Source organism: Acartia tonsa, chromosome 9, assembly GCF_053477335.1.
Source record: "Acartia tonsa isolate MP-2025a chromosome 9, ASM5347733v1, whole genome shotgun sequence".
Classification (NCBI taxonomy): Eukaryota; Metazoa; Arthropoda; class Copepoda; order Calanoida; family Acartiidae; genus Acartia; species Acartia tonsa.
Window position 1 is genome coordinate 11587633 of NC_137268.1, and position 27785 is coordinate 11615417.

General features: G+C 31.0%; 1 protein-coding gene across 4 annotated transcripts in view; it reads left to right on the plus strand.

Moving 5' to 3' along the window:
* The first annotated feature begins 225 nt into the window (after positions 1 to 225).
* The window catches only part of LOC145328222 (uncharacterized), a 39478-nt gene continuing 11918 nt past the window's right edge, over positions 226 to 27785 (plus strand). The window contains exons 1-11 of one of the 4 annotated variants that reach the window (XM_080171826.1): positions 226 to 366; positions 851 to 923; positions 7154 to 7286; positions 9218 to 9341; positions 10678 to 10723; positions 13694 to 13765; positions 18969 to 19066; positions 19419 to 19450; positions 19719 to 19824; positions 22253 to 22308; positions 27640 to 27715. In XM_080171826.1, the coding sequence (XP_080027952.1) occupies positions 13759 to 13765; positions 18969 to 19066; positions 19419 to 19450; positions 19719 to 19824; positions 22253 to 22308; positions 27640 to 27715 (375 nt within the window). In that variant the 5' untranslated portion in view covers positions 226 to 366; positions 851 to 923; positions 7154 to 7286; ... (1 more) ...; positions 10678 to 10723; positions 13694 to 13758. The remainder of the gene's footprint in view (positions 367 to 850; positions 924 to 7153; positions 7287 to 9217; positions 9342 to 10677; positions 10724 to 13693; positions 13766 to 18968; positions 19067 to 19418; positions 19451 to 19718; positions 19825 to 22252; positions 22309 to 27639; positions 27716 to 27785) is intronic. The other 3 variants (XM_080171824.1, XM_080171825.1, XM_080171827.1) reach the window with 3 other exon arrangements.

Sequence of the window (27785 nt, forward strand, 5' to 3'; positions counted from 1 at the left end):
ATTAATATCGGGTGGATTATAATCGGTCCTTAGCCATACTGAAAAATCATGTATAGCATCATATTACAGAAAATTTTCATCGAATATTATCATAAAATTCGGTCCCTTTAGGTTTAATATTAAGTATAATTTTTCAATTTGATATTCGCCGAAAGCTGTCTATAATACGATGCGTTATGTAAATATTATCAATAAAGTTAAAAAATAGAATTTTAATATTTGTTTCAGAGAGGTAGGACAGAAAAATGAGAGTTTTAGAATAAAATAAAAAAGCACCTCCATCTTATTGACCTCCAGTTGCCTCCAAAAAGCCTCCAGAAAAAAACAGCTCTAAAGAAACCCTAATTTTGTTGATATTTTTAAAAAGTAGGAAATTTTTACTAACAAATTTTAAATTTAATACCATCATTGAGATTCTCAAATCTTTGATTTTTTTTGAGCAGGGATTTTAAGGGATAAATTCATGTTACCCCCAAAATAATGATTTACAAATTACCCCTTCATTTGGTGAAAATTATTTGTAGAAAAGTTTGAACAGTTAGAAATCAATAAAGTTTCGATAAAAGTTACAAATGTTTCAAGCATGTGAATAAGATAACCTTTTATTTCTTCAGAACTTTGGTTACCGGCTAAGCTTTTTATTTAATTTTTTTTTTTTTTTTTTTGGGGGGGGGTAAATACCCCCTCCTGAATGGCTTGGGGTGCCTACGGCCCCCAAAAAGTAGGGGTAAAATTTTAATGGGGGGGGGGGAGCGACGGGGGGAAATTTTTATCTTTAGGATTTTATTAGAAGCTTTAATGTAATTTTAAAATTAGTTTTATATAAAAAAAATACATGTATTTTGTTTAGGAAAACCTTTCTCCTGAATCAAAGCTTGGTGTCTTTAGTACAGAAGTAAAATCAAAATCTCATAAATCAACAGGTATTTATTTATTCACCTTTTTAAAAAAATAGATAATAGTTTTTAACAATTTTATGGCCCAAAGGGCCTCTTAAACAAATAGTTAGTTTGTCTGTATGCCTGGTGACACATGTATGAAATTATTTTCTACTAAAGTAGTGGGATGTATTTATGTCTGTCTACAAGAAATTATACCTATCTTGGCCCTATTTAATCGGATTGTAAATTTGTTTAACTTTAACAAGGATGATAACATCCATAAAAGCGAAGCACTGAAACGGTAGAACAAACGGACATTAACATTTGTATAGTATCTGAAACATAAATGTACAAATGTCGAATCAAAATTGTAAGTAAATTTGTTAAAAAAACTGCTTAAAAACAGGATAATGTTTTTGGACATACTTACATTTTTGGACTTGATTATAGAGTTGCTTCGCTTATAATATTGTTCTTTGTTGTCCCAGGAATCAATATACCAAAAATCAGATCAAACGGATAATTAGAACACTTGAAAATTTGTTGTTAAAAAAGTAGAAAAATCAACATGTTTAAAATGGACGTACGGACATTCTGGTAATGATTATAGAGTTGCTACGCTTTCTAAATCGTACCCAACTACTACAGGAATCATCATACAAAGTTTGAAATCGATAGGACAATTCTAACATGCCTAAATTAACGAATAAAAGCTATCTATCTCGGACAGACGGACGTACGGACGGACGGACCGACCCTAATTATAGAAAAGCTTCGCTTTTAATAATCAGAAAATAATTTCAAGATGTTCAAAAACTTAGATAACCTAAACCTCGGAGACTAAATCCGAGCCTTTCTTGTAATTGCTATACACTTTTTCTAGCGGTTTCTCGGTTCTTAAACACACAAAGCTTACTACCTTAGTATAAAGGATGAAAAAAAGCTAGTTTTTCCTTTTCTTCTAATTCAATTTATAGACAATACAATTTTCTCGGAAAGTGCGACGAAAAATATTTTTGTGTCTCTAAGGGACAAAAATAAAACACCCTGCCCTAGATTTTATTGCAAAATAATGCCAATTATTTTTGCAACGGCAAGAATGAACGCAGGCAACCCTTCTTAATTAGATGCTAAAATTTAAAATTATTTATGTCAATACTAATGATTGCTTTTAATTGAAAAAACATTCCTATTTTATGACATGTTCATTATAATTTTTTATTTATTTTTTTGTAGCAAAACTATACGAATTCAAAATGTCCGTCCATCTCTCTGTCTTTCCGCCTGTCCGTCCGTAGGCAAGGGAATAGAGCAAAGTGATTTTTTTACTCCTATTCAAGATAGACAGCTGAAACATTTCCATTATTTTGGATTATTTTTCAGTACTAAAAATATTTGGCTATTGGAATGCTTTTAAGCAGCTTTTTGCTTGGATGATTTTTTGTTCGATTGAAAACAAATTTGGGTATAAATAAATAAGTAATACTAGAAAACGACCAAAAGGTTTAAGTTAGCACATACATGTAACGGTCAACGAAAAGCGCAATAAAATAGACCTTTTAGCAGATCTGCAAGTAATTTAAAGATTTATTTTGGTGTTATATCAGCCGTTTGGCCTAGCTTATCTCATATTTTTTTCTTTAAATAAAATTCCTCTAAAAATGTTATTAAATTTGAAGCTTGTTTGAGCACTTTTGTTGAATCAATAAAGAGTGTATTGTTAAAATGTGTCATTTTAAACTATTTCAAAAATTTTCCTTTCTCTCATTATTTCTCTTTTTTCTCTCTCTCTGGGATAATGATTTTTAATAAAAAAAGAAAATTTTATTTTCCAGTACGGCTTCGAAACCGATTAATAAACCCTTGGATTAGATCCGATTCTCAGCCATACTGAAAAATCATGGATAACATATTACATAATTTTCCACAATTATTTTTTTAAAAATCATAAGATTAGTACCAATTAAGAACAAAAGTGGTTTTAATCATTTTTTTAATATCAACGGAAAGCTATCTATAATACGATGCGATAAATAACTATTATAATTATATTATTAATATTAGTGTTGCGTCCCTAGAGAGGGCATTCCATGGGGGGGGGGGGGGGTAGTTTTAGCCACCAGCTAACATTTTAGCTTTATATAGAAAAAGTAAAAAAAAATTTAAGAAGATGATTGAAAGAGGGGGGGACATCACGTTCTCAAAAGAACTGACTGTGACCCATTTACAGCTTCCGTGAAATGTGGACCTTTTTCTTATAAATTTACATCCTTATTCGTGAAATTCTTTGCTTAGTTCTAATGCCCAAATTGTAAATAAGCTACTCTGTAATGTCAAATTCCTTCTAATTCAATATACATAAAGTGTATACCTTTTATGGGATATAGGGAAAGGCCAATGGATAATTATTCATATATACATATTTTGATTACTCTTACATAGACTATTAAAGCTTTTAGTAGTGCTTCATGAAAAATGACGTAAAACTGGCCTACCATTAGTTAATTAAAATGTAAACTAGCCTGCCATTGGTTATTAATATTTAGTATGTGTATATGGCCTATCATTGGTAATTTGTATTGTATGACGTCATTTTTTTATAGACTCTATTAACAGCTTCCTATTAAAATTTTGATGCAAGGTAAAATTCTGGTGCTCCAATATTACACACATTTGTAAAAATGGGCAATTTTAAAATTTTGGAGGCTTAATTTATGTTTCATTGGCCTATTCCGGTATCCTCAATACCTTGAGACTCATTTTGACAATTTCTCCCCACTGCCTCTAAATTTGTCCCACTCCTCCTCCCTTTCAGCTAATGTGACTTGCTCCGGTCAACGCGCGACATGGCGCGGCGTAGAAAAGAAAGTGTGGGTCAGCTTACATTACCTATCTTTCTCTCCCTCCCCTCTTACTATCTACCACCGACCCCTACCCTCCCCATCCCTCCTCAACTCAATATAAAAATATCCCTAAAGAAATTAGCTATTGACATATTTTGCAGAGCATTTGGGCACTTTCAAAACAAGTCATCTATTAAACTTACACGCATTTTAGATTTCCTAATCATTCAAAATCACAAGACTGTTTTAATGATTAAATTATCACTCATTATTTAACGTAGTAGTTAAGTTTTTTGTCTGAAGCTTAAGATTTCGATAACTACTGAAAATATTAATTTCTTAAATCATGGAGGTTTACATAGGTCCCAGGTTGGTTTTTAGCTATTTTTCTGTCCTTCCCATCCATTCTAATACAAACTCTGTATTACAGAGCCTATAAATACTAGGAGCTAAGCTGTTAGTAAATATAAAAGGACTGACGTTACAAAATTAATCCCGACAAAATCCAAAAGTAGCAAAGCACAGAAATAAACATAGAATAATAAAAGACAGTCTGTACCTGATTGACAGATGGACAGACAAAGGTAGTTATAATGTAGCTTTGCTACTAAAAAATAAAAAAGACAAAAACGTGTTTATCCTCTCACAAACAATCTGTGTAATCTTTAAAAGTTTGAAAAACAAAAAAACTTAATTTTTTGCTTACAAATCTTTAGCAAAAAAATAAAATGTACTTTTGATTCTTGTTGGTAATTATTGTATTTATGCCAGTGCCGTGAAAAAGATGTATTATTTTGCCAGGAACTCTGTGATGTTTCGCTTCTTGTGGGTGTTGTCGTCATTGTTTAAATTTGCATTGCAAATACAAATACATTGTAATGATCTTTAATCAAGGATACGATATCCATAAACAGCGCAACAATGTCAAACTAATAAAGCTTTTTAAAAATCATTATTGCGACGTTCTCACTTTAAAAAAGGAGCTGAAAATTAGTCTGACTGGTTAGGGGAATCAACACAAAATTTTTTAGAAGCCTACCACTTATACCATAATTAGAAACTAAGTAAATCTAATGAAAGCTTTGGTACTTATACTTTACTATTAGCGAATACGCCCCTAGAGGCCTCTCTAGAGGAGGAACGTAAAATGTTTTTTTTTTAAATCTATGATAAGATAAGCTGTAAACAAAAAAAATTTAATAGGCCGCTACTAGAAATATTTTTAGCATTATTAGCGATCTCTCTTGAGAGGGTGGTTGTACGTCCTCCAAAATAGCTATAAACCTTCACAGGACCTATGCGAAGCTACACTCTAAAAGAGAACAATATCGGTGAGCGAGATCTTTAGGTACAGACAGACAGAGATCCTGTTACCTGTTGATAAAGACAGACTGATGGACAGCAATTAAGCTACGTATAGAGTAGCTGCGCTGCTGAATATTGTCCCAAAACTCGATATGTGCACACAGAAAAATATCTTAGACATGCCGTAATGGCTAATTTAAGAATACGTAAACTCTGAAGAAAAAAAACAAGGATGACAACATTCGTAATAGGAGAAGCATAGCAAAGAAGACAAAATAACGAATATTAACCTTTTACTATTTTAGAAAGAGGATATTTTTTTCAAAATCTAAGCAAACTTTAGCGTGCATTTGACGTCAAATAGTTTAAATAATTTGCTTACTACATGGTACCGACCATAATCATAGAAATGTTTTGTTAAACACCAAATATATTCATAGATCTTGTAGTAATATCGTATTTCTCTTTTACCGAACTTTGTAATCTAATTTTTAGGGTAATTAGATTAGTTAAGAGTTTACTATTATCAATAGAATCCCTCGCTGAAATAAAAATACAAAAGCAAATTAGTCTAGATAATCTGTTTAAAAAAAACTAAAAAAAATCTATTAATGATATAGGGTTTGATTCTCTAATTTAATTTTCACCTTACTACCTAAGCTTTGATATTATATAAATTTAATGTTATTTTATCATTTTTCTATAGAAACTTAGATCTACATTTCATATGATTTATCTTTAGAATATCTGTCCCTGTAGAAAGCTGATGTGAATTGAGTATTGATATATTTTTAGAAATGCATTCATTCATACGTCTTTTATGTAAAGACGTATTCAGTCATTATTTTCGGGGGAGAGGGCAGAAAACTTTGTAAGAGTTTTTTTCTGTGGAGGGCGGTGGGTATGCAATATGATAAACATTATAGTAGCAGGATGTGTATTTGTGTGTAAATAACACTAGTATCTGTATTGTAAACGAATAAATCTATCACTCAATAACTCCCTCCCAGGAAAGCTTCAAAGGTCTTAAGCAGGTTTAAGGCTATGTGATCACCCCTTACTCTTAATTTTATATATCCCAGATTATTAACATTACCAGCAAAGCATTTTCTTTTATTTAATTTATATTTTTTGGGAGGGGGGGGGGGGGGGGTGATACCCCTTAACTCTTTGGTTTGAGCTTTAGGGGCTTGGGGTTAAGCCAATAGTATCCTAAATACATAGATATAAATTTTACATAAACATCTAAAGAGTGCAAACATGCACGAAACAATTTGTAATGTCTGAATAAACATGAAAAATTCATATTTTGTTTGTGAGTTAACCTCTTAAATATCTGAATGTGTGTACAATAAGATCAAATAAATTCTGGATCTATCAGTCAAAAATTCTTTATGCATCTTGTTATTAATTAAGAGCAGGTTTTACGCTTTTTTGGGGGGATGGGAGGGGGATTTACCCTCACCCCCGATCAAAATGCAACCCTGTTTACATGCACAGCCATTCCTGCAAACTGTTACATATCATAAATCTCAATAACTAGAATTTATTTCAATAGTTTGACACTTTCCAAAATATTTTTTGTACCTTTTTTATTATATAATCAAATACTGTTCTTAAGTCAAATTGACACTAAATAAAAATTCCTATTACGAATTTTTGTTCGTTAGGACATCGCTAACCACCATATCGATGCATGCCCATGGTTCCCAAGATAGTTTAATGCTATTTTTTATCTTAAAATCTTAGGGTGGGGTTTCTTGCCCCTTTCGCCACTTTATAAAGTACCGAACCCACTAGTACTTAAAAACAACTTGAAAAGTTGAAAAATAAATGATTCTTATTTTTATATCAATTGTAAATTGTATATAACAAAGTAGGCGGATTTGAAGATATATGTAAGATCTCGTAAATGGGTAATCCTTTGCTCTACAATTTTATAAAAAGAATAAATAAGATTAGTCCTGGGCTGGTTTTGAGCTATTTTGTGATAAGAAAAAAAACTGTTTTTTTTTAAACAAAAAAATAAGGTGAGGAGGTTATCCAAGTATTTAATATATAATACAAGAGTTTTTTAATAATTTAAATTAATTACTAATGAAAATAATCCTTTTGTTTGTTTAGAATCTGTCCAGCCTCAGTGTTAGTACTTTAGACAACCATCCTCTCTCTACTCTGTGTGTGTGTCCTGTAAAATCTCCAGAATTCCTACAACTTTTATATACACATGTGGAACCTTTAAGTCTCCATGAGACAGGTATGTAATTAATCCTATTTTATTAAGAAGTAAGGTTTTCTGTTTGTAGCTTAAGATTTTGATAACTGCTCAACCGATTGGGTTCTTCAGTTTAGGAAGGTTCAAATAAGTTCTGGGCTGGTTTAAGAATATTTTGTTTAGATTTTAGTATGGGGTTGGTTTTAGACTATTTTTCATCACTTCTCATCCCTTTTGATTACAGAGCCTCTTAATTCTATATACCTATATATAAAGACAAACAATCAATTACAATTATATGCTAGCAACGCTTTGAATATTAAAGCTGATAGAAATAAAGGTCTAGCAAACATTGAACCTAGTCGTATTTGGAATCATATTTTTTCAGGTAAAAATAAGGTGTTGATTTTATTTTATCGAAATTATTGTGGAAGGTTTTAAATCCATTTGATAATTCTAACAACAAAACTAAAACCACATTTTCCTTAATAACATTCTGCTTTATGTTTGTACTGCAATCATAAAGATATTTTACTTTCATAAAAAAGAATATTTTGTATCCAAACAATGAGCTGAGAAGTATGTTATCATTCCCGCAAGTAACAAAGACCAAATTATGCCAAAAATGATACCTGTAGGCGCTAACGTCATAAAAATTATGGTTTATCCATCTCTTTTTTTTGTGTGTGATCTAGCTTCAATTATGGGGACCCTTAAACATATTACTAAACAACAGTCTTTTCCCTTTTATTTTTATTTTTGTATCGATAGGTTAAGTTAGATTCTATCGAATAGATGGAAGCCGTGCAACGTTAGGTCAACAAAAATATACGCCCCTAAGGGGTTAGTCGTAGAGAACCCCCTTCCTTTCTTCATTTTCCATTACTTTCAAAAAAAGGGGGAAGGGATTCTTTGCTTTCAAATATAAAAAAAATGCGGGAGTGATGACACACCAAAGCTGAGACTGTAAAATATTTTACGAAGAGGCAACTTCTTCTTTTCTCTGCTTTTTATGACAAAAACAGTTTTTAAAAAAATTGGTTCTGATTTTAATGAATGTATATTTGGGTATGACGGAGATACTTTTGCTGTACGTTTATTAGATATTAAGAAAGTTAAAAGAAAAGTCGAACTATATAGAGAATTATATATTTTTTAAAAATTAAATACTACACTACAAAATAATAATTTCTGTAAAAAAATCGGAATATTATACATGGGAATGTTTAGAAAGATCTCGTAAACCGCTTTACCGATCGGTCAAAATTTTATTGATAGATAAAAAGAAAAAAATCCCCATAAACTTATCTTTTCACAAATAATGCGAGTGGTTTTAGTTAAAAATTGGTGTATATTTATGTATCATATTATGCCTAACATAAATCTAAAATTACTTCTTTCTAAGAAATATGGCCGATTACCTTAAATCTGAAAATGGACCACAAAAAAACCTTGTTTGTTAAATGTGAATTATAATGAATATATTAGGTTAGGTAAGTCTAAGTAAAGATTAGAGTTAAGTTTTAGCGGGATTAGAGTTATCCATAGGGGTTAAAATAGTAGAAAATATGAGGGGGTGGGGGGTGAGATAATGGTCCACGTATTGGTTGAAGGAATTGTGCCGGAATATGTTTAGTCATTTCCTTCCTCGACCGAAACTTTTAAACCTCACATTTTCTTGCTATGTTTAATGTTTATTTCAATGTTAAGATGTTTTTTTTACAGGTGATACAATGTAACCAGAAATGAATAAATTATATTTTCCTAATTTTCAGTAGGAGAAAAGGCCTTATCAAATAAACATAAATCTTTACTTTAGGATGTTGGAATTAAATTTTACAAAATATTAAGGTCTATAAATGCCACCATTTTTCAGGAAAGCTTTAAAAAAATTTTATATTAACCATTCTTTTACTTTTAGAGAGATAAAGGTATCAAGCCGCTAAACAACGTAACAATTATTTTTATTTTAGATAGAAGAAGGTATCAAGCCGCTAGACAACGGCGACCTTTGTAAATTCCTGCTCGTGGTGCTTGCCTGCTGTGCCCTCCTTGTCATACAGTTCTTATTCTTTGCTTTCTAATCTATAATACGAGGTAAGCAATCATAATTCAACTTTCACAAAGCTTTTTATAGTGCCTATAAAAATGACGTCATATTAACCTACTATTGGGCAATTTAAATGTATACTGTCCTGCTATTAGTAATTTAGTCAGTGTGTTGGCCTATCATTGGTCATTTGTATATGTATGACGTCATTTTTTATAGGCTTTATAAACAGCTTCAAGTTTCACTTTTTTATACAGGGAGGGAGGGGACATTGGACTATAATTATGCTAATACACAAAGTCTTATAAGCTATTTTTTTTATTTGTTGGCTTAAAAACTTTATTAAATTTTGATTTGTTGGTTCAAGCTAGCAATGTCTATATTTTTCCACCTATAACTTTAATTCTTACCAAAGGAGTAATTTTCGTTATTAAAATATGGGTTTGACATTAATTTATCGTCCATTGTCTTAACCCTTAAGATCCCCGATTTTGTGGGTACTAAATATTTTTTAAGGATTTGTATCCAGGGACGATGGATAACCAAGATTAAACTATTTCATGACAAATTTTCGCCAGTCAAGCATAACAAGTCAAGTATTTTAAAGCAATGCTACTTAAATGATAGAGGGTTAGCGAGCCCTGCAAGGCCAGGAAGCTGAAATAATATTTGAAGTTCTGAAAATTAATTCATTTTGTCTCAACCCTAGAACAATTTTGTCTGGCGAATATTTTGAGCTGAATAGTTTACCTTTATGTTAGTTTGTATATAATAAATTTTACTATTTTCTTTATAGTTTACAAAATGTTATTCCTTATTTATTATTTAAGAAAGATTACAATAGTAGGTAAACTTAAATTCTACCCATTCTTTCTCTTTCAAGATTAACTAATCTTCTCTTGTCATATCCTACTATATCCTGTGGATATGAGTAAAGGGGAATTCATTTTGTAACTTAATGACATTTGTAAATTTTCTAAAATCAGGTTAAATTTAGTAATAATTCATCAGTAAATTAGTAATGGAAATTCACTTTTGTATGCTAGATAATAGCAGGGCTCAGCAGATGCGCGTCATCCGCCTATATGCCTCAGGGGACTCAAACTTTTACAATTTTTAAAAATCAACTGGAAGTCTAAACTTACCCAATCATTGCAGTCCCTCTTTTAAAAAACATTTCAAAGCATCAAAACCGGTTTAAATTTGAGGCTTAGTCGCAGCTGACGCGCTGCTGCCAAGCCATGGATAATAGGATCTATGACGATATGTGTCTATCTATTTATTTAATTCTTTTTTAGTAATAATTTAAAAGCTTCTTATTAGTCAAATTAAAGTGTCTTAGGTATGATAGTCATAACTTTGGTAAAAAATTAAAATTTTTAGTTCACTGCTCAGAATTTTATGTACAGTTCCATATTGACTGCAAATTGTAAGTACTAAATGTATCCGTAGTATTATCTTATTAATTCAAATATATTTTGAACATATTTTATACTCAAATATTAAAGAATATATTTAAGTTTGTTAAAATTTTGTATTGTTATTGTTGGGTAAGGAAAAGTTAAGATAAGGAACTAATTTATCAGTTATCTCGTGTAGCAACAACGTAATACACTCACTAGAAAGAAAGTTAAAAATATTTCTCAGGGACATTCACTAATTACATTTTTCTCTATTTTCTAAAGGAAAAAAGCAAACTTATGTGTGAGGCATTTGCATTTATTAGTACATTTATTTCTAGTAAAATAATTCTTGAATTTTTATTAATCAATTAATAATCTGTTAGCTTTTATTAAAACTAGCGGCTTCGCCCCTAGCCTCTAAGGGCTTTGCCCCAAGAGGTATAATTACATTTTTTATTACCTGGAGATCCCCCACTCCACCACTATTTTAAATAATTTTTAAAAAATGGAGGGGGAATTTTGGTTTTTGTGGGGGTTGGGGGGTGTCCCACCCCCCAAGGAAATAGCCTAAAACCACCACAGGACCAGTAGGTATATTCCCTGAAGATCGGTTCAGTGGTTACCGAGATCTTAAGGGACAGACGGACAGACAGACAGACATCATTCTACTTTGTATTATAGATTGTCTTAAATTCTGAAATTTTAAATTCTGACATAACCAAGAAATATTTTATCAAGCAAAGAATAAAAAATGTCAAATTAACCACCTTCTAAAAATGTAAAATGACCTCTGAATAAAAATATTTAGGCCACATTGCTATCTGACTCATTGTGTAACAATTGATTCTGCTTCCCCCTTTTTTAAAAGCGAAGCTTTTCTATAATTAGGGTCGGTCCGTCCGTACGTCCGTCCGTACGTCCGTCCGTCCGTCACGGATAGCTTTTTTCGTTAATTTAGACATGTTAGAATTGTCCTACCGATTTCAAATTTTGCATGGTGATTCCTTTAGTAGTTAGGTATGAGTTAGAAAGCGTAGCAACTCTATAATCATTACCAAAATGTCCGTACGTCCATTTTAAACATGTTGATTTTTTTACTTTTTTAAATAGCTTTTTTCGTTAATTAAGGCATGTTAAAATTGTCCTATCGATTTCAAATTTTGCATGGTGATTCCTGTAATAGTTAGGTACGAGTTAGAAAGCGTTCAACTCTATAATCATTACCAAAATGTCCGTACGTCCATTTTAAACATGTTGATTTTTTTAACATTTTTAACAACAAATTTGTATGTGACCTAATTATCCGATTGGTCTAATTTTTGGTATACTGATTCCTGGGACAACAAAGTACAATATTATAAGCGAAGCAACTCGATAATTAAGTCCTAAAAATGTAAGTATGTCCATAATCATTTTCCTGTATCAAGCAGTTTTTTAACAAATTTACTTACAATTTTGCTTTGACTCTTATACATTCGCATTCTGATTATTCAGTTCTGACATTATACAAGTGTTAATGTCCGTTTGTCCTACCGTTTTAGAGCTTCGCTTTTATGGATGTTGTCATCCTTGTTTTCATTTTATTTCCTCTTATCTTTTGTTCCCCTTTCATTTATTACCTCTCTTGCATGTACAACCCCCTCCCTCCCCCCCTCTTTCCTGCCTGGTAGTAGTTGACCGCTAAGTCACCACAATAAAGCCTTGAAATGCCTAGTAAGCTCATTAGAGCAACACACACTCTGTATTTTTTTTAGTAGCGAAGCTACTCTATAATTTGAAATGTCCGTCTGTCCGTATGTCCGTCTGTCCGTCTGTCCGTATGTCCGTCTGTCCGTCTGTCCGTCTTAGTTTGGGGGAAACGTGATTTTCTCGGCTCCTATGAAAGATAAAAGGCTGAAATTTTTTGACAACATTCCTATTATTAAGGAGCACAATTAACTATAAAACATCGATGGCGGTCGGACCGCTTTTTAGCAGGTTTTAGGCTATTTTTGTATTTTTCACATTTTTCTCCATATCTTAGGTGTTTATGGTCCTATTACCAAAATTTTTTCAGTTATAGATATTAAAATTGAATTTCCTGTTGTTTAAAGAAAACAACTATGACGGTCAGACTGCCATTAAGCAGGTTTTAGGCTATTTTTGTATTTTTCACATTTTTCTCCATACCTTTGGTGTTTATGGTCCGATTTCCAATTTTTTTCCGTTATAGATATTAAAATTAAATTTCCTGTCGTTTAAAGAAAACAACCATGAAGGTCGGAATGCCTTTTTGCAGGTTTTTGGCTATTTTTAAATTTTTCCCTTATTTTTCCCTTATTTTTCATATCTCTGATGTATATAGTCCAATTTTCCAAATTCTTTAGGTAAGATAAAAAATTAAATTTCCTGTCGTTTTAAAAATACAACCTTACAGCCTTTAAGCAGGTTTTTGGCTATTTTTATATGTTTTACATATTTCCCCATATCTTTGCTGTTTTTGGTCCAATTTTAAAACTTTTTTTGGGATATCAGTATCAAAATAATCTACTCTTGTTTTTAATAAATACACTTTAAATCTACTTGTACGTATTCCCATCCATGATTTTTTGTTCTTCGCTACTTATGGATGTTGTCATCCTTGTTTAAATTCAACTCAAAATAAATTATTGTATTTGTATCTAAACAAAAAGAGTTTATCCTATCTGCAGACTGTAATTTTCATGAAAACGAGAGACTACACTGTTAAAAAGAAAAACTTTTAAGTGAAATTTAAAATCAGAATGCCTTTGTTATAAATGGATATAGATTATACGCGGATATTATGACAGGGGAAAATTTGACGTCAATTTAGGTTGCTAACATGGACATCATTTATTGGCCAGTTCATTCATCCAGTGAAGGGAGGTGATTGGGTGAAGGGGGTGTTAGTGTATTGTCTTTTTCTTGTAACAATAACCAAGTAAAGAGATAAGAAAAGCAGACCAGAAACTATCTTTACAAGCAAATATTTTCAGAGAGATTACTTGCGCAGCGACTGTATTTCACTTATATTGAAAGGATAAGTAGAAAATAAATCAAAATGCCAGGTACAAGCCATGCTGAAAAAATCATACATCAATGCTTTTGCACAAAAAATAAATATATATTATATATACGCATAAATATACAAATGAAATAATCTTATCTAATATTTGAATAACATAAGTGTGTAGATTGGTTTGCTTGTATTATCCTTATATCTCCTTACTATTTGAAGATGCAGGTTGCTAAAGCTCAAAACAATTGTTGTGCTCCTCAATACTAAAATGTCATTTTGCTTACTAAAACCACTGCTTTGAAAAAAAGTTTATCACATACACGTACTATATTGTTTGAAACATCTTGTAAGTTTTAGATTGAAATAAAAAAAATACAGAAACAAAATGACATTTTTGTATTTTAAAAAAGTGGTTTTGTTTTTTACATTTAAAGAGAAACTTTTACAGTTTTTGAAACACAGTAAAAATGTCCTAAATGTGAAACTTTTTTAGTAAATGTATTTGTTTTGATATCAAATTTTTAGAAATATTTAAACGTCTGTTATTTTTTGTATACTAAAAATAAAATCCACTGGGTTAAAATATATTTTAACATTTTTAAAAGTTTCATGTATAAGAAACATTTTTATGGTGTAAACATATTTGTTTAAAGCAAAAATCAGTTAAAAGGGCACTAAAATTTGAGCTTTAAAAATAGGTTTCAATTTTAATTTACTTCTTTTATTGAGCTTTTAAGGATACAATGCTTTTATTTTTTGTCTTAAACTTTTACATACTGATATTAAAATATGTCCAACAGAAGTGAATTCCTGTAAGCCCCAGCTTTTTGGCCACATCAAAAACTTGTATCAATCTACATAAAATATTTTTATTATTGTTTATGTTATGTACATTTATTATCTGTATATCTAAAAAGCACGGGCAATAAAAGTAGTTAAATCCTGTACATTGAATAATTTTCAGGTAAAAAATAATAGGGCAAAGGCGGTAATTAATATAATTTTTAATTATATACAATTTCTTTAAAGTCTTTTTGCTAGGTTAAAACTGGCTCTGTTTAACAATGGTACTTATCTCATGTGTGATATTACACTTGAAAAAGCCACTTACTGGTTTTGCTTGCTGAGTTGTCAAAAAAAGTAAAAAGGCCACTTATAGCCTTAATAATTTGTTTGGAAATTATAAAAATTAAATTAAAAAATGATTGTTCTAAATTTGCTCGATGTTCTAACACACATTTATTTAATCAACTTGAATTTGACCGGTTGGTTATTTTCTTCTGAATTTAATATGTACTTTTATTTCACATGTAGGGATTCAGAACTTAAAATAGGCAACAAAAAAGTTATCAACTTCTTTTAAAATTAAGCTAAATATTATCTGAAATCTAGGGTGATAAAATTAGGACAATGTGCGAATGTTCAAAAAATTTGCTAAAGTTTAATAAAATGATGATTGTTGACATCTATGAAAATGTGTGACACAGGCCTTGAAGTTTTGTTCAATAACATGGGCGTGCATCAGGTGGGTATAAGGGTGGTACAATCCACCCCCTCCCCCTGCTATAAAAATTCCCAGTAGATTGTAAACTTTATCATGATTAAATTTTTTAATTATCAACTTTCTTTTGGATCAACTTGGTCTAACAACCCCACACAACTTTAAACTTTATCAGAGGTGTAAAAATTTACAACGCGCTTCGCGCACCCCTGTGAAACAATCCAGGGCATATGACAAATTTTAAATGCATGTTGAACTGATATTTTGTTGCACGGTTTTTTTTGTACTATATTACAGTACTAGCGGCTTCGCTTTGCCCCAAGAGGTGATAAAAAAAATTAAGGCGGAATTCGTTAAAGGACCAAGGAAATCTTAAGAAAAAAAATAAAAATAAAAATGAGGGGGATTTTTTTTTGTTTTTGGGGAGTTGGGGTTGTCCCATCCCCCCAAAAAAATAGCTTAAAACCACCACAGGACCAATAGGTATATACCCTGAAGAGTAGAATCCGATCGGTTCAGTGGTTACCGAGATCTTAAGGGACAGACAGACAGACGGACAGACTGACAGACAGACATCGTTCTACTTTGTATTATAGATATGGAGGGAAGGGACATTGGGCTCTTAATTACTCTAGTCCCCAAAGTTTTAAAGTAACGTTTTCTTATCCGGTGGCTTAACAACTTTAGAGACTTTTTTTAAATTTAAAATTGGTTGATATTCATTAGGTTGAGTGTCCAAACGTTCCAACCGATAATTGTAATCTACAGAAGGGTATTTTCTGTATGTAGAATAAATTTATCGGCAATTGTCTGATCCCTTTGAATCTCGACTATATTATATACAGTATACTATGGGAAAAATGCAATATTTGTTACACATATAATATAACATGTACATATATAAAGTGGTCAAAATATGTATTAAATAAAATGTGCAAAGCTAGGCAACTCTATGCACTAGGCATCTCAGCAAGGCCTAGCCCAAAGGGGACAAGGGCTGACTCTAAGTATGTGTGTGTGTGTGTGTTTGGGTGGGTGAATCTAGAAAGGTTTTGCAAAAATGAATTGTGCTAAAGTTTTATTTGCACTCACTCATATAAGCCAACTTAATATAATATACATTAGATGGGTTAACAAAATTCATTGGAATCGATGGATTTTTTTTTATTTAAGTATTTGAAGAATTTTGATACAAGTATAACACCCTTATAATAATCAATATTTGAAAAAGTACTTCGCCATCAATCAAATATACCAAAAAGACAATTAAAAATTGAATGGAAATAAAAGTGGTTATTTTCTTCTCTCGCGCATTTCAGGCGTTTTTAAGAACAGTTTGACTTAATAAGAGCATTTGACTAAAAGGTTTTACGAAAAATCTCACTGGAAAGTAAAACAGTTATTTTAAACTAAAAACCTTTTTATTTAAATTTAAATAATATTAAGGTTTATTTTTAGAAAAATTTTGAAGCACTCTAATAAACAATTAATGCTTATTAATAAAACTTTGTATTTATTTTGATAATTCTTTCCTAAGTTCTGGAAAATTCTTTGGATTTCCTCATTTAATTATACTGCACAAAGAATTGAAATAATTAATTTATTATTATTTTTCCTCGTTTATAGTTAAATTTATAGACGTTTAATAAAATCTATAAATATTCATGCTTTTAACTTTTATTTATTTTCTTGGTCGATAAAAAAGATAGCTATATTTCTTTTTAGGTTTTATGATATCGATAATGATATTTAATTCGATTGGGCTTCGTAATGCCCAATTTTTTGTATTTTTTAATTTTAATTTTAGCTTTCTATGATGTTTTTAAATATCATAAATACTTATTCTACTTGATTTATATATAAGATTACGCCTTCCCCCCTCACTCTATTCATGAAAAGCTTAAATTGCATAAGTATATTTAAAATGTCAAAAAAATCTAAATCTGTTTATTTATTTAGGTAAAATTGAAATCAATATTTTGCTACTTGCTATGCTCTTTGTATATGTACACCCATATTGATAAATATATATGCTCATAATAAACTGCTTGAATCAGCACATATTTTAAAATTAAGCAGTCAATGCACTAAATTGATACCGCTTTAACATTTTGGGTCAGTAATAAAAAATATTTATAGTTGTAAAGAACAAGTATGTTCACGTTACCAAATAGCGTAGCTTTACTAATGGCTCAGACTGCAGATGCCAAAGGTGATAATAATGGTTATTTATCGCATCGTATTATAGACACCTTTCCGCGGATAGTGAAATAATGAATTTTAAGGTTGAAACCAGTTTTGGTAGCCCTGGTTGCATAAGGCCTGGGTTAACAAAACTGGTATAAATCTTAATATCTTTATTTAATATTCGTGGAAAATTGTCTGTAATACGTTACAATACATGATTTTTCAGTATGGCTTAGAACCGGTCCTAATCCAGCGGCTATTAATCGGTTTCTAAGCCATACTGAAAATTGTTTATAAGTTACTGCATTAAAAAATATATTTAGTGCATTATCATAAAAAAAATGTTATGAAAAATATAAGTTGACTTAAAATTCCCCAAAATTCACGGTAAAAATCTTCAAATTTAAAAGCATTAAATTAGAAGAGACAGGAGGAAATAAAATGTAAAATCAATCATGTGGGTAAATGTTCAAAATTTCAAATAGGTAAACGGTAGGTTGTGGCTAAAACGTGAGCTTTTGGCTTTATATGCTTTTATCTAGCTTGCTTTATGTATCTTGATGTGATAATTATTGTTCTCACTACTCACTCCTCTCTCGAACATGACTTTGAAAACTTTGAAAGAACTCCACTTAGCGCAGGGTAATAGATTATCTTTTATAAGCAGTATCCACAATTTAGCACCTTTTTTTTTTTGTTTAAAAGAAAATTTAGAGCTAGATTTTTTTAGCTTAGTTTTATAAACATTTAAAAAATTTAAAATTGCACTAAAAATATTTTTCAGTAAGGCTTAGAAACCGATTAATATATACTGGATTAGAACCGGTTCTAAGCCATACTGAAAAATCGTTTTCTTTAAATTAAAAAAAATTGCTGATTTTTGAATAAAGTTTAATGTTACCGTCAAAGTTCTTCATTCTTTCATTGTTTTCAAATAATGATACAGGAAGTGGGACACTACTTTTTACAAATTTTAATGGTAATAAACAACATATAGATATTAAAAAAGAAATTTGCTTTATATGTTTTTTTGATGTACGAACATTATTTATGTAGCATGGAATTTCAACAAGCAAAAAAGGACATTTATATTTATTTAAGAAGTAGTTAATTTGCTTTAAAATGTATTTCAAAAGTGACTTAAAAACTTTTTTAAAGGGTCAATCATTTTTTGATGAAAGGTAAAAACAGTTTTGTAGTTAATGAACATTTATGTAATCATTATTAAAATGAAATTAAAATGCCTGTCTTTAAAATTCTAGTTTATGGGGAAATACGTAGGAAGACGTTTTGATTAGTAATTTTAAAAACTGCTTACTGTCAAGGAAGCTCTATTATAGACCAATTTTGTACATCAACAACAATTAATAAGCGGAGAGCTAGAGAAAATGCACTTTAATTTCCTTGTTGTGCTGGTTTTAATGATGTTCGAAAAATTTAGGCAGTCAGCCGTTTGCCTGCTAGCAGTTTTTAAAGTTACAAAAAATAACATTCCACCGTATTTTCGATTTAACCCGCTAAAGGTTACTTTTTTTTTTGTAAAAATTTGTAATTTTTTCTTTAGTAATCCACAGCTACGCGATGCCTGTGAACACATCAAGTACAGGAGCCACTTATGGAAAATCTTCAGATCCACTCTGTCCCCTGGGCTTCCATCCACAGGTATCCACAGTTGATTTCTTTTGTGATGGTTGAGGTAACCTCCCCCAAAATAGTTATAAGCCATATCTAGACCTATCATAAGCTTCACTCTCAAAGAGAAACACTTCAGTTCAGCTGTTAGTTAGATATAAAGCTACAGACAGACACATACAAACAGACCGATGCCCATTCTGTTACTTTTATATCAGGATTGATAATAATACAAAGGGGTAAATTTTGTTTATCATCTTTTAAGATGTACATCAATTTTTCGCGCATTGCCTTGTTCCTTTAGATCCCAGCTTATTGTAACAATATTTTGTAGTTTCATTATTATATTTTATTTATAGAATTGATTTTTTCATATGTTTAGGTTCGCTGGCCAACTAGATGTAAACGTTGCTTTAGGAAATAAGCCAGAAAATTATTTTTTAGACACATCATATTTTTAGATAAATTTAACCACTAAAACGAAGCGAATATTTTGTAATATCACAATTTTGAATATTTGTTTTGTATATGTGGAAAGTTTATTTCTAGATATAAAATCTGTTTAAAAATAATATTTAAAATGTAATTTTTAGATATTTACAAATCAAGTAAGGTACGCCATACTTTATAGAATTAAATTAACGTGATAATTAAATATATTTTGTGGCTTAACCTGTAAAAATAGGGATTATAAAGAACACAATGACAGCAATGATAAAAAGAAATTTTCCAACCTTGGCTCCAGCACAGAAGAGGATCCTTGGGCCGCCAAGAAATCATCCTTCCAGGTAAAAAAAATAGTGTCCGCTAGTTGTCTGGTAGGGAATTGCATCGAACCTTTCCCCAATCCAAGTTTTAAGTCACTGCTACTATGTCAGGCATAGCTCAAGCAGGGGAGTATGCCTTAAGACCCTAAAAAAGCAACCCAAAGTATGGACTATTGGTATTAAGACAAAGAACAATTAATAGGTTTGTTGATTTTAGGACACTTTTTTTCATTATTTCATAGTGGATTAAAAGTAACATTGAATTGTTGTTTAATCAAAGATAAATATTTTATAATCACCGAAAAATGCTGTTGATTAAGCCCTATACATGGTAAAATTGTCGTGATTAAATTTAATTTTAATGAAAAAGTTTTAATTTTTTTTATAAAATAATTAAAGTTAACATTTATTTCTATTTTTTTCATAAGAACAAAGCATTTAACATACATAACAAAAAATATTTAGGAAAAAAATCACTTAAAACTTTGCCTTGCTCGTTCTTGAATACCTAGTACTTTAGATGTTATATTTATAAAACAAAATTGCATATGTTGAAACACAAGTCGTCTTACATTATCCATGAATTAGTTGCAATCAACTATTTTTTATCCTAAAGACCTCAAAATTAATGGTCTGAAATTAATCGCCTAAAATCGCATATCTTCATGCCTAACCTGATTTTTTTTAGAATTATATAGCTTAGATTAATACATTTTAATTTACTCTTATTTCCTGTTCTTTTAAAGAAATGTTTTTTTTGTGATTTAAAAGGCGTAAGTTTTCATGAGAACTAATCCTGTTGCAGTTTATTTTTGGTTAACATTTCCAACATAAAAACTGACACATTAAGTTAAAATTTCGTATCTAATTTGAGCAATGCAGTATTATGCATGTTTTCGTGTATGTAATATCAATATAGAATAACCAGGATGATTACATCAATGAAAGTGAAGCTCATCAAATCTAACATTGTATTAAGACCACAAAATAACTTTTTAAGTGAAATCATTTTTGGTCACGTAAAGGCTGAAGTGTGTAGAGATAGTGTGAGGGGGGGGGGGGGCTCTGACACTGCAGGATATGGTTTGTAGGGTCAGAGAACCCTTCCCCCTCCCATTTTTTGTGAATAAATTTGTTCAAAATTTCTTGATATCCTAGAATAAAAAAGACATACGATGGATAGGCTACTCTTACAAACCCAATCACTAAAGGAATCACCATTTAAAAAAAACAAGGTTATATGACATTTATTCGATAATAAAGGTAAAAAGGTATAAAAATAATAGACGTACATTCTTATGGTAATAAATATAGAGTTGCTTTGTTTTATGAATAAAGATATACATATATTGTTATATGTATGCCTGAAAGTCTGTAGTCAAAAGACCTTTAAAATGCATTCATAATAGGCATATGTGTTTGTGTGTGTGTGTGAGTGAGTGTGAGTGTGTGTGTGTGTGTGTGTGTGTGTTAGTGTGTGTACAAGTTCACCTCAGCTAAAAAATGTTGGCAAACATCCAAAAATTGTTTTAAAATCCTAATATTGTATCTTTTCTCTGCATGGAGCTTTTTTAAAAATTGTGGCAAAAATCTTTTTGTATTTGACCTTATTTTCATAATATCTTTTAACAAAATAAACTTTAAAATTTTCTAGATTGTTTCAAAATATTTTCATGATCAAAATTAAATCATTGATGATTTAAGATTAAATTTCCAATAATATTCTAAATCATTCGGAAACTTATTATAGGCCACGGGCGTCCAAGCTTTTTTTTTTTTTTGGGGGGGGGGGTGAAGGGATGGTTTACAAAATCAGAATGGGGAATAATTTGTCTTTGTGGTGTAAAATGACGTCGGAAGCTAGCAAGGGGTAAATTTATTTTGAGGGGGAGCGAGAGAATACCCTCCCTCTTTTTTAAAATTGAAGGTTTGGGGTCAAGAATAGGTTTGAGGGAAATCATCTGATATTTTTATAAGGAAAATATTTGTTTTGATTATATTTTCAATAAATGATTTTTACAGAAATTTATATATTTCAAATTTATCCTTCTTACAGGAAACTTTTACAATAATATTTCATACATTTTAAAAAGAATAGTCCATTCTTATAATATTTAAATCCAAACCATCCATGAACCCCAAAAATGGGACGAAAGTTTTTTAATTTTTTAGATAGGTTTTAAAGAAAGGTTGTTGATTTGAACTATGTAGATTTTGGATTGTGATTGGTTCAAATCACGGTCACACCACTTTCCTAATTAAATGTTGAACATGCAGGTGCTTTTAAAGTACCTACCTTTAAATAAACATACAGTTTTTGTTAGATTTCAACATTTCAGACAGACTTTCAATGTTAGTTAACAATTTTATTACGAATTCAAGATAATGCATGTACTTTCAAGTGTATATAATATAAAATATTTAAATCTAAATCTATTTTGATTTTTAGAAAAGCAAATCAGTGGACGTTTCATTAGAATCTGGGGCGTCATCAACTATAAACAGGCAAGTAGTTTTTATTGAAAAAATATTTCATATGAAAAAGGCATTTAATTTCCACCGTTGTTTTCTTAAACTGAAATATAAGATATGTATGTACATGTACATGTATGTATATGTATATTTTATAGCAGTGCTAGCGGTTAAGCCCCTAGAGGCCTATTTTAGCACTTGATGTGGATGTTAGGGGAATTAGACCACCCTCACCCCAACTAAAAATTTTAATTTTAAAAAGTGATATCCTACAAAAATAGTTAGAGTCGTTCTAGGACCTATGAGAAGCTACATTGTAAAGGAGAACCATATCAGTTCAGTGTTTAGCGAAATCCTAAGGCATATTTCAGACATCCTGTTACTTTTATATAAGGGTTATACATAATTAAATTTTAAAGCGTCATTGATGATAGGTTGATACCTAGGTTAAGAGGTACTCTTAAATAACTTTAAATTATTCAAAGGACAGATAGAGAAGGAGTTAGTTTTATTCAGGGATCTTAAGGGATAAGACAATTGATGATAAATAGATATAAAACCCCAATGATAATAAACAAAATTGCCCCTCCTGTAATTTTAAATTATTAGTTTAAAAAGTTTGGACAATACAGTTTGGAACCAACCTATCAAAATTTAAGAAAAGTACCCAAAGTTTTTGAGCTGACAAATAAGATAAAAACTTTGAGTACCGTGTAATTTGCAGTCCATTTTCTTCTCCCCCCCTGGTTTTATTAGGCCTTTAAAAGAGAATCACAGAGTGTAGAATCAAACAAGAATTATAAAATCCTAAAAAGCGAAGCTTAATAGATCAAACAAAAATACAAACAAGACTTTGGACATTGGACTGTACATTATACAATTAGGGTCGGTCAGTCCGTCCGTTCGTCCGTCAGTTCGTCCGTAACGGATAGCTTTTTTCGTTAATTTAGACATTTTAGAATTGTTTTATCGATTTCAAACTTTGCAGAATGATTCCTGTAGTAGTTAGGTACAAATTAGAAAGCGTAGCAACTCTATAATCGTTTCCAGAATATCCGTACGTCCATTTTAAACATGTTGATTTTTTACTTTTTAACTACAATTTTTTATGTGATAAAATCATCCGATTGATCGGATACTTGAAATACTAATTCCTATTACAATAAGGTAATATAATCAAGTCCTAAAAATGTTAGTATGTCCTTAAACAGAATTCTGTATTTAAGAAGTTTTTCAACAAATTTACGTATAATTTTGTCAAAACTTATATATTCATATTTTGTATATACAGTTCTGGCACTCTACAAGAGATAAGGTTCATCTGTTATACCATTTCAGAGCTTTGATGTGATGGATGTTGACATCCTTGTTTTAATCTATAAAATGGATAAATGTGTTTGCTACGCTTATAATATACTCCTTATTGGAGGGATAACTTTACAATTAGAGCTTTCCGTTATGATGAGACGTTCGGACAATTAATACATTAGATATGGAAAAGCTTCGTTTTAAAAAGAGAAGAGAGATCTAGAGAAGAGAGGAAAGATTCAGGGAGGGAGTGGAAATTGGACTTTAAATTTCATTGGTGCCCAAGTTGTGAAATTTTTTTCATAGCTCTAAAACTTTGGATACTTATGTTGAATTTTGATTGGTTGGTTTCAAATTTACAGTATCTAAACTTTCGACCAATGAATTCGATTTAAATATCATCATTGGTAGTGTATTGTATTTTTTTTTGGGGGGGGGGGGTTGGGGGTGTCCCACCCCCCAAGAAAATAGTTATAAACCTTCCCGGGACCTATGAGAAGCTACCCTGTAAAGGAGAACCCGATCGGTTCATTGGTTAGCGAGATCCTTCGGTACAGACACACAGATACACAGACACACAGACAAACATCCTGTTACTTAAGTATAAGGATTTATCTATCGTAAATGGTCTTATCCCTTGAAATCCCTGACGAAGAGTAAAGATTTTCAATTCTTTTCAATTGAAAATTCTTTTGAGAGAAAAGACATTGAGATGCTCGCTGCCCCCGTCATTTTCATCAACACTAGCACACACACTTATACAGTTGGGCATTTAAATCCATCAGAGTAAAATAGAGTGATCAATATAGTACTTATAATTAGGTGACAGGATCTCTGTCTGTCTGTGTGTACCGAAGGATCCCGCTAACCGCTGAACCAATTTTATAGATTCTTTATACTTTTATATACTTAAACTGTAATGGCTTTCAATTGATTAGGGTAAAATTGAGTGATCAATCTACTATTATATATTATATATTCAAGTCAACCATTTATTTATCCTCTTAGAAATGTTTATTTCAATTTTGAAAATTTGAGTACCCCCCCCCCCCCCCCCCTGACTGAATAACTATTTTAGGTTAGGTTAGGTTTAAGGCTAGGGAGCCGACGAGCGCTGCGGCTAGACAGGCAATAGTGGCCGAGCGCTGCGGATAGGCAGGAAAGGGTGCCGAGCGCCGGGGGGGGGGGGGATGTTACTAAAATTTTCAAAAATGAAAAATATATGTATTTCTAAGAGGATATTACCATGTATTTAAAACTTTGGGTACCTGTAATTTTGTAAGCACCCAGCCCAATGTTCCTCACCCTGCCTCCCTGTGAAACTATCATACATGGAGACACACTCAGGGGTGTCATGCACACTCTTTAGACACATTATAAAATCTAATATGGTGTGATACCACTTATGTATTTTTCTATTCATTTTAAACATTTGAACTGTAAATCGATGTCGCATCCTATTTTCATGTACTCTGATAAAATGATGCTCGCTGCTGGCTAAAACAACGTTACCCCATCCACCCTATTTCCCCATCCCCACCGCTCCTTCTGGATGAACGAACTGACTAATAAATGAGGTTCATATTTGCAAGATAAAATGATTTAAATTTTCTCCTACTACTTTCACTACTTTTAAAATACCACCTCCCTTTTTCTTCACTTTATTTAAAGCATCCTTTAATTTTTATGCTATTGTGTCTTTTAGCGACTATGAAACAATATGTTTATGCATGAATATGAAGAAATTATTGGATAACTTTTATTACATATTTGTCAGAGATCTAAAGGGATAAGACAATGGCCCATAAATTGATGTAAATCCCCAACAATTACACCTTCTGTAGATTACAATTTTAGTATTTGTGACGTATGGACACTCAAAATTAAATAAAAGGCTCCAACGTTGTTTAGCCAATGAACAAGAAAACGTTATTATAAAACTTTGGGAACTAGTGTAATAATCAACCCAATTTCCCCTCCCTCCCTGTATATTTGTAGTGGCCAGGGCTAAACTAAACTATTCATAAAAACTGACAAAAGATGTAAAAAGAATTTATTTAGTAAGTGCATTTCTATTTCTACCCCTCTTTTTTTAATTCATTTCTAGTGCTGCAACTCTTTGATTAAGATAGTTGTCTGTACGTCACTTCAAAAAAACAGTCATCATACAACTTTTGTTTTTCACATTATTCTAATAAATCTATAAATGTATATAAATATATATACCCAGACAGCTACTTTGATCCCCCTGTTGGGGACCTTTTTCGTCTGCTAGCAAATTGTTTTCTGCTATTGGTTATTTTATATTCTCGACGCTATTGGTTGATTATAAAAGATCCGATTGAAAGTCGGCACAGGGTTCTCGGGATCCCCCTCTATTGTTTAACCTAATACGTGCTATCAATTCACCAATTAGTTTCTTACTTTATAACAATTACTGATAGCTCTCTTTCGCTACTTTTGAACTAAACTGTCCTTGTTGTTCATTGATTCCAGGATTGATTGATTGATGTTTAAAAAAAAGATTTTTCAAGGTTGTGCTATCTTTAATTTTCCTTGTGATGCAGTTTTAAATTTTTATTTTGCTTTACCAGAAAAATTAATTTTTAAAAATGTATGTAATTCATTTACTTATAAACATTGAAATATGCTTGTGATATAGAATATTTATATATTAACAGCTCTGGATATGATAAATGATTTTTCAACGACAAGAACTATATTTTCTTTTTCTACTATCATAGCTGTATGTGCGCAAAACTGAACAAGGATGAAAACATCCACAAAAGCTAACCTCTACATATCAGACAATTGGAAACTTAATATAAATTGTCAGTTCTTTTACTTTTGAATGAATAGAATAATATTTGATAGTCTTAACCATTTTCAATTTTAAATTGTCGTAAAACTACTTTAAATGGACGGATATATTAAGACTTTTTAAAAGATAAAATTCATATACCATTATATGATAGTGCCTACTCTTCTCATGAATTGTCAAAACAAGACATTGCGATAAAACAAAGAAACCCTAAAAGTAGAAAAACTTCGCCCCTAAAATATGTTTTAAGATAGATGATGTTCTACATATATTGAAGTGTTGATGCATTTCAAAGGAAGCTCCTCTACTTTATTTTAATTTTAGTTTTAAAAAGAATTTTTTTTTGAGGTTTTTTTTTCATTTTTGGGGAGGTTAGGGGTGTCCCACCCCCCAAGAAAATAGTTATAAACCTTCCCGGGAACTATGAGAAGCTACCCTGTAAAGGAGAACCCGATCGGTTCAGCGGTTAGCGAGATCCTTCGCTACAAACAAACAGACAGACATCGTTCTACTTTGTATTATAGATATATTGTATTTTTCAGGATCTTAATGTATATGGCAATGGAATTTAAAATAAAATGATAAACAAAATTCTTACTGCTAGTAAATTAACCAACTCATTGTGATATAAAAACTCTAATAAGAAATCATAAATGTAATCTAATTAACAGTCCATTGTCCCCTTCCTCCGTGTATAAAAATTTAAATTTTACTTTTGGGCAAAGGGATATAACGATAAGACAATGGACGATAAATCAACCTTGTTCCAGTTATTACACCTTTTGGAAGTAATCACCTAGAGGATAAGTTTGGAGATTATAATCGACTCAATCGACAATTAAAGCTAATCAATGGAAAAACTAGATTATACAGAAGAAAAAAATTACACTTAATCCCCCCCCCTCCCCTATCTATTAAATCATAACAATTTAAAAAGCATATATGGTTAATTTTTAAAATATTTTTTAAAATTATATCATTAAAAAAGCACATTTTGTTTTTTTTCTTATAAATTTTGGGGAAAGAGTGTCCTGTAAACAAACAAAAAAAACTTTACTTGGAAATTTGATAACTCAATGACTAATTCTTTCCTCATAACATAATGACAAACTTTCAAAATAATATTTATTTCTGTTAATGGATATATTATTATTTGGATCTTACTACACCAGCTTTTCATGGTCTCTAATAATGTGAAACTTGCAGCGGGCTAAAATAACGAATTCATATTTTAGATTTGCCAGTTACACAACTGCGGCGGCTGCAGCTTCACAAAACAAAACAGAAGAAGATATTCCAGAATGGAAAAAGGTAATTAATTTTTGCCGCTTAAAATCTATGAATCAGCAGAAAATTCTGGAGTGGTTTTGGGCTATTTTCT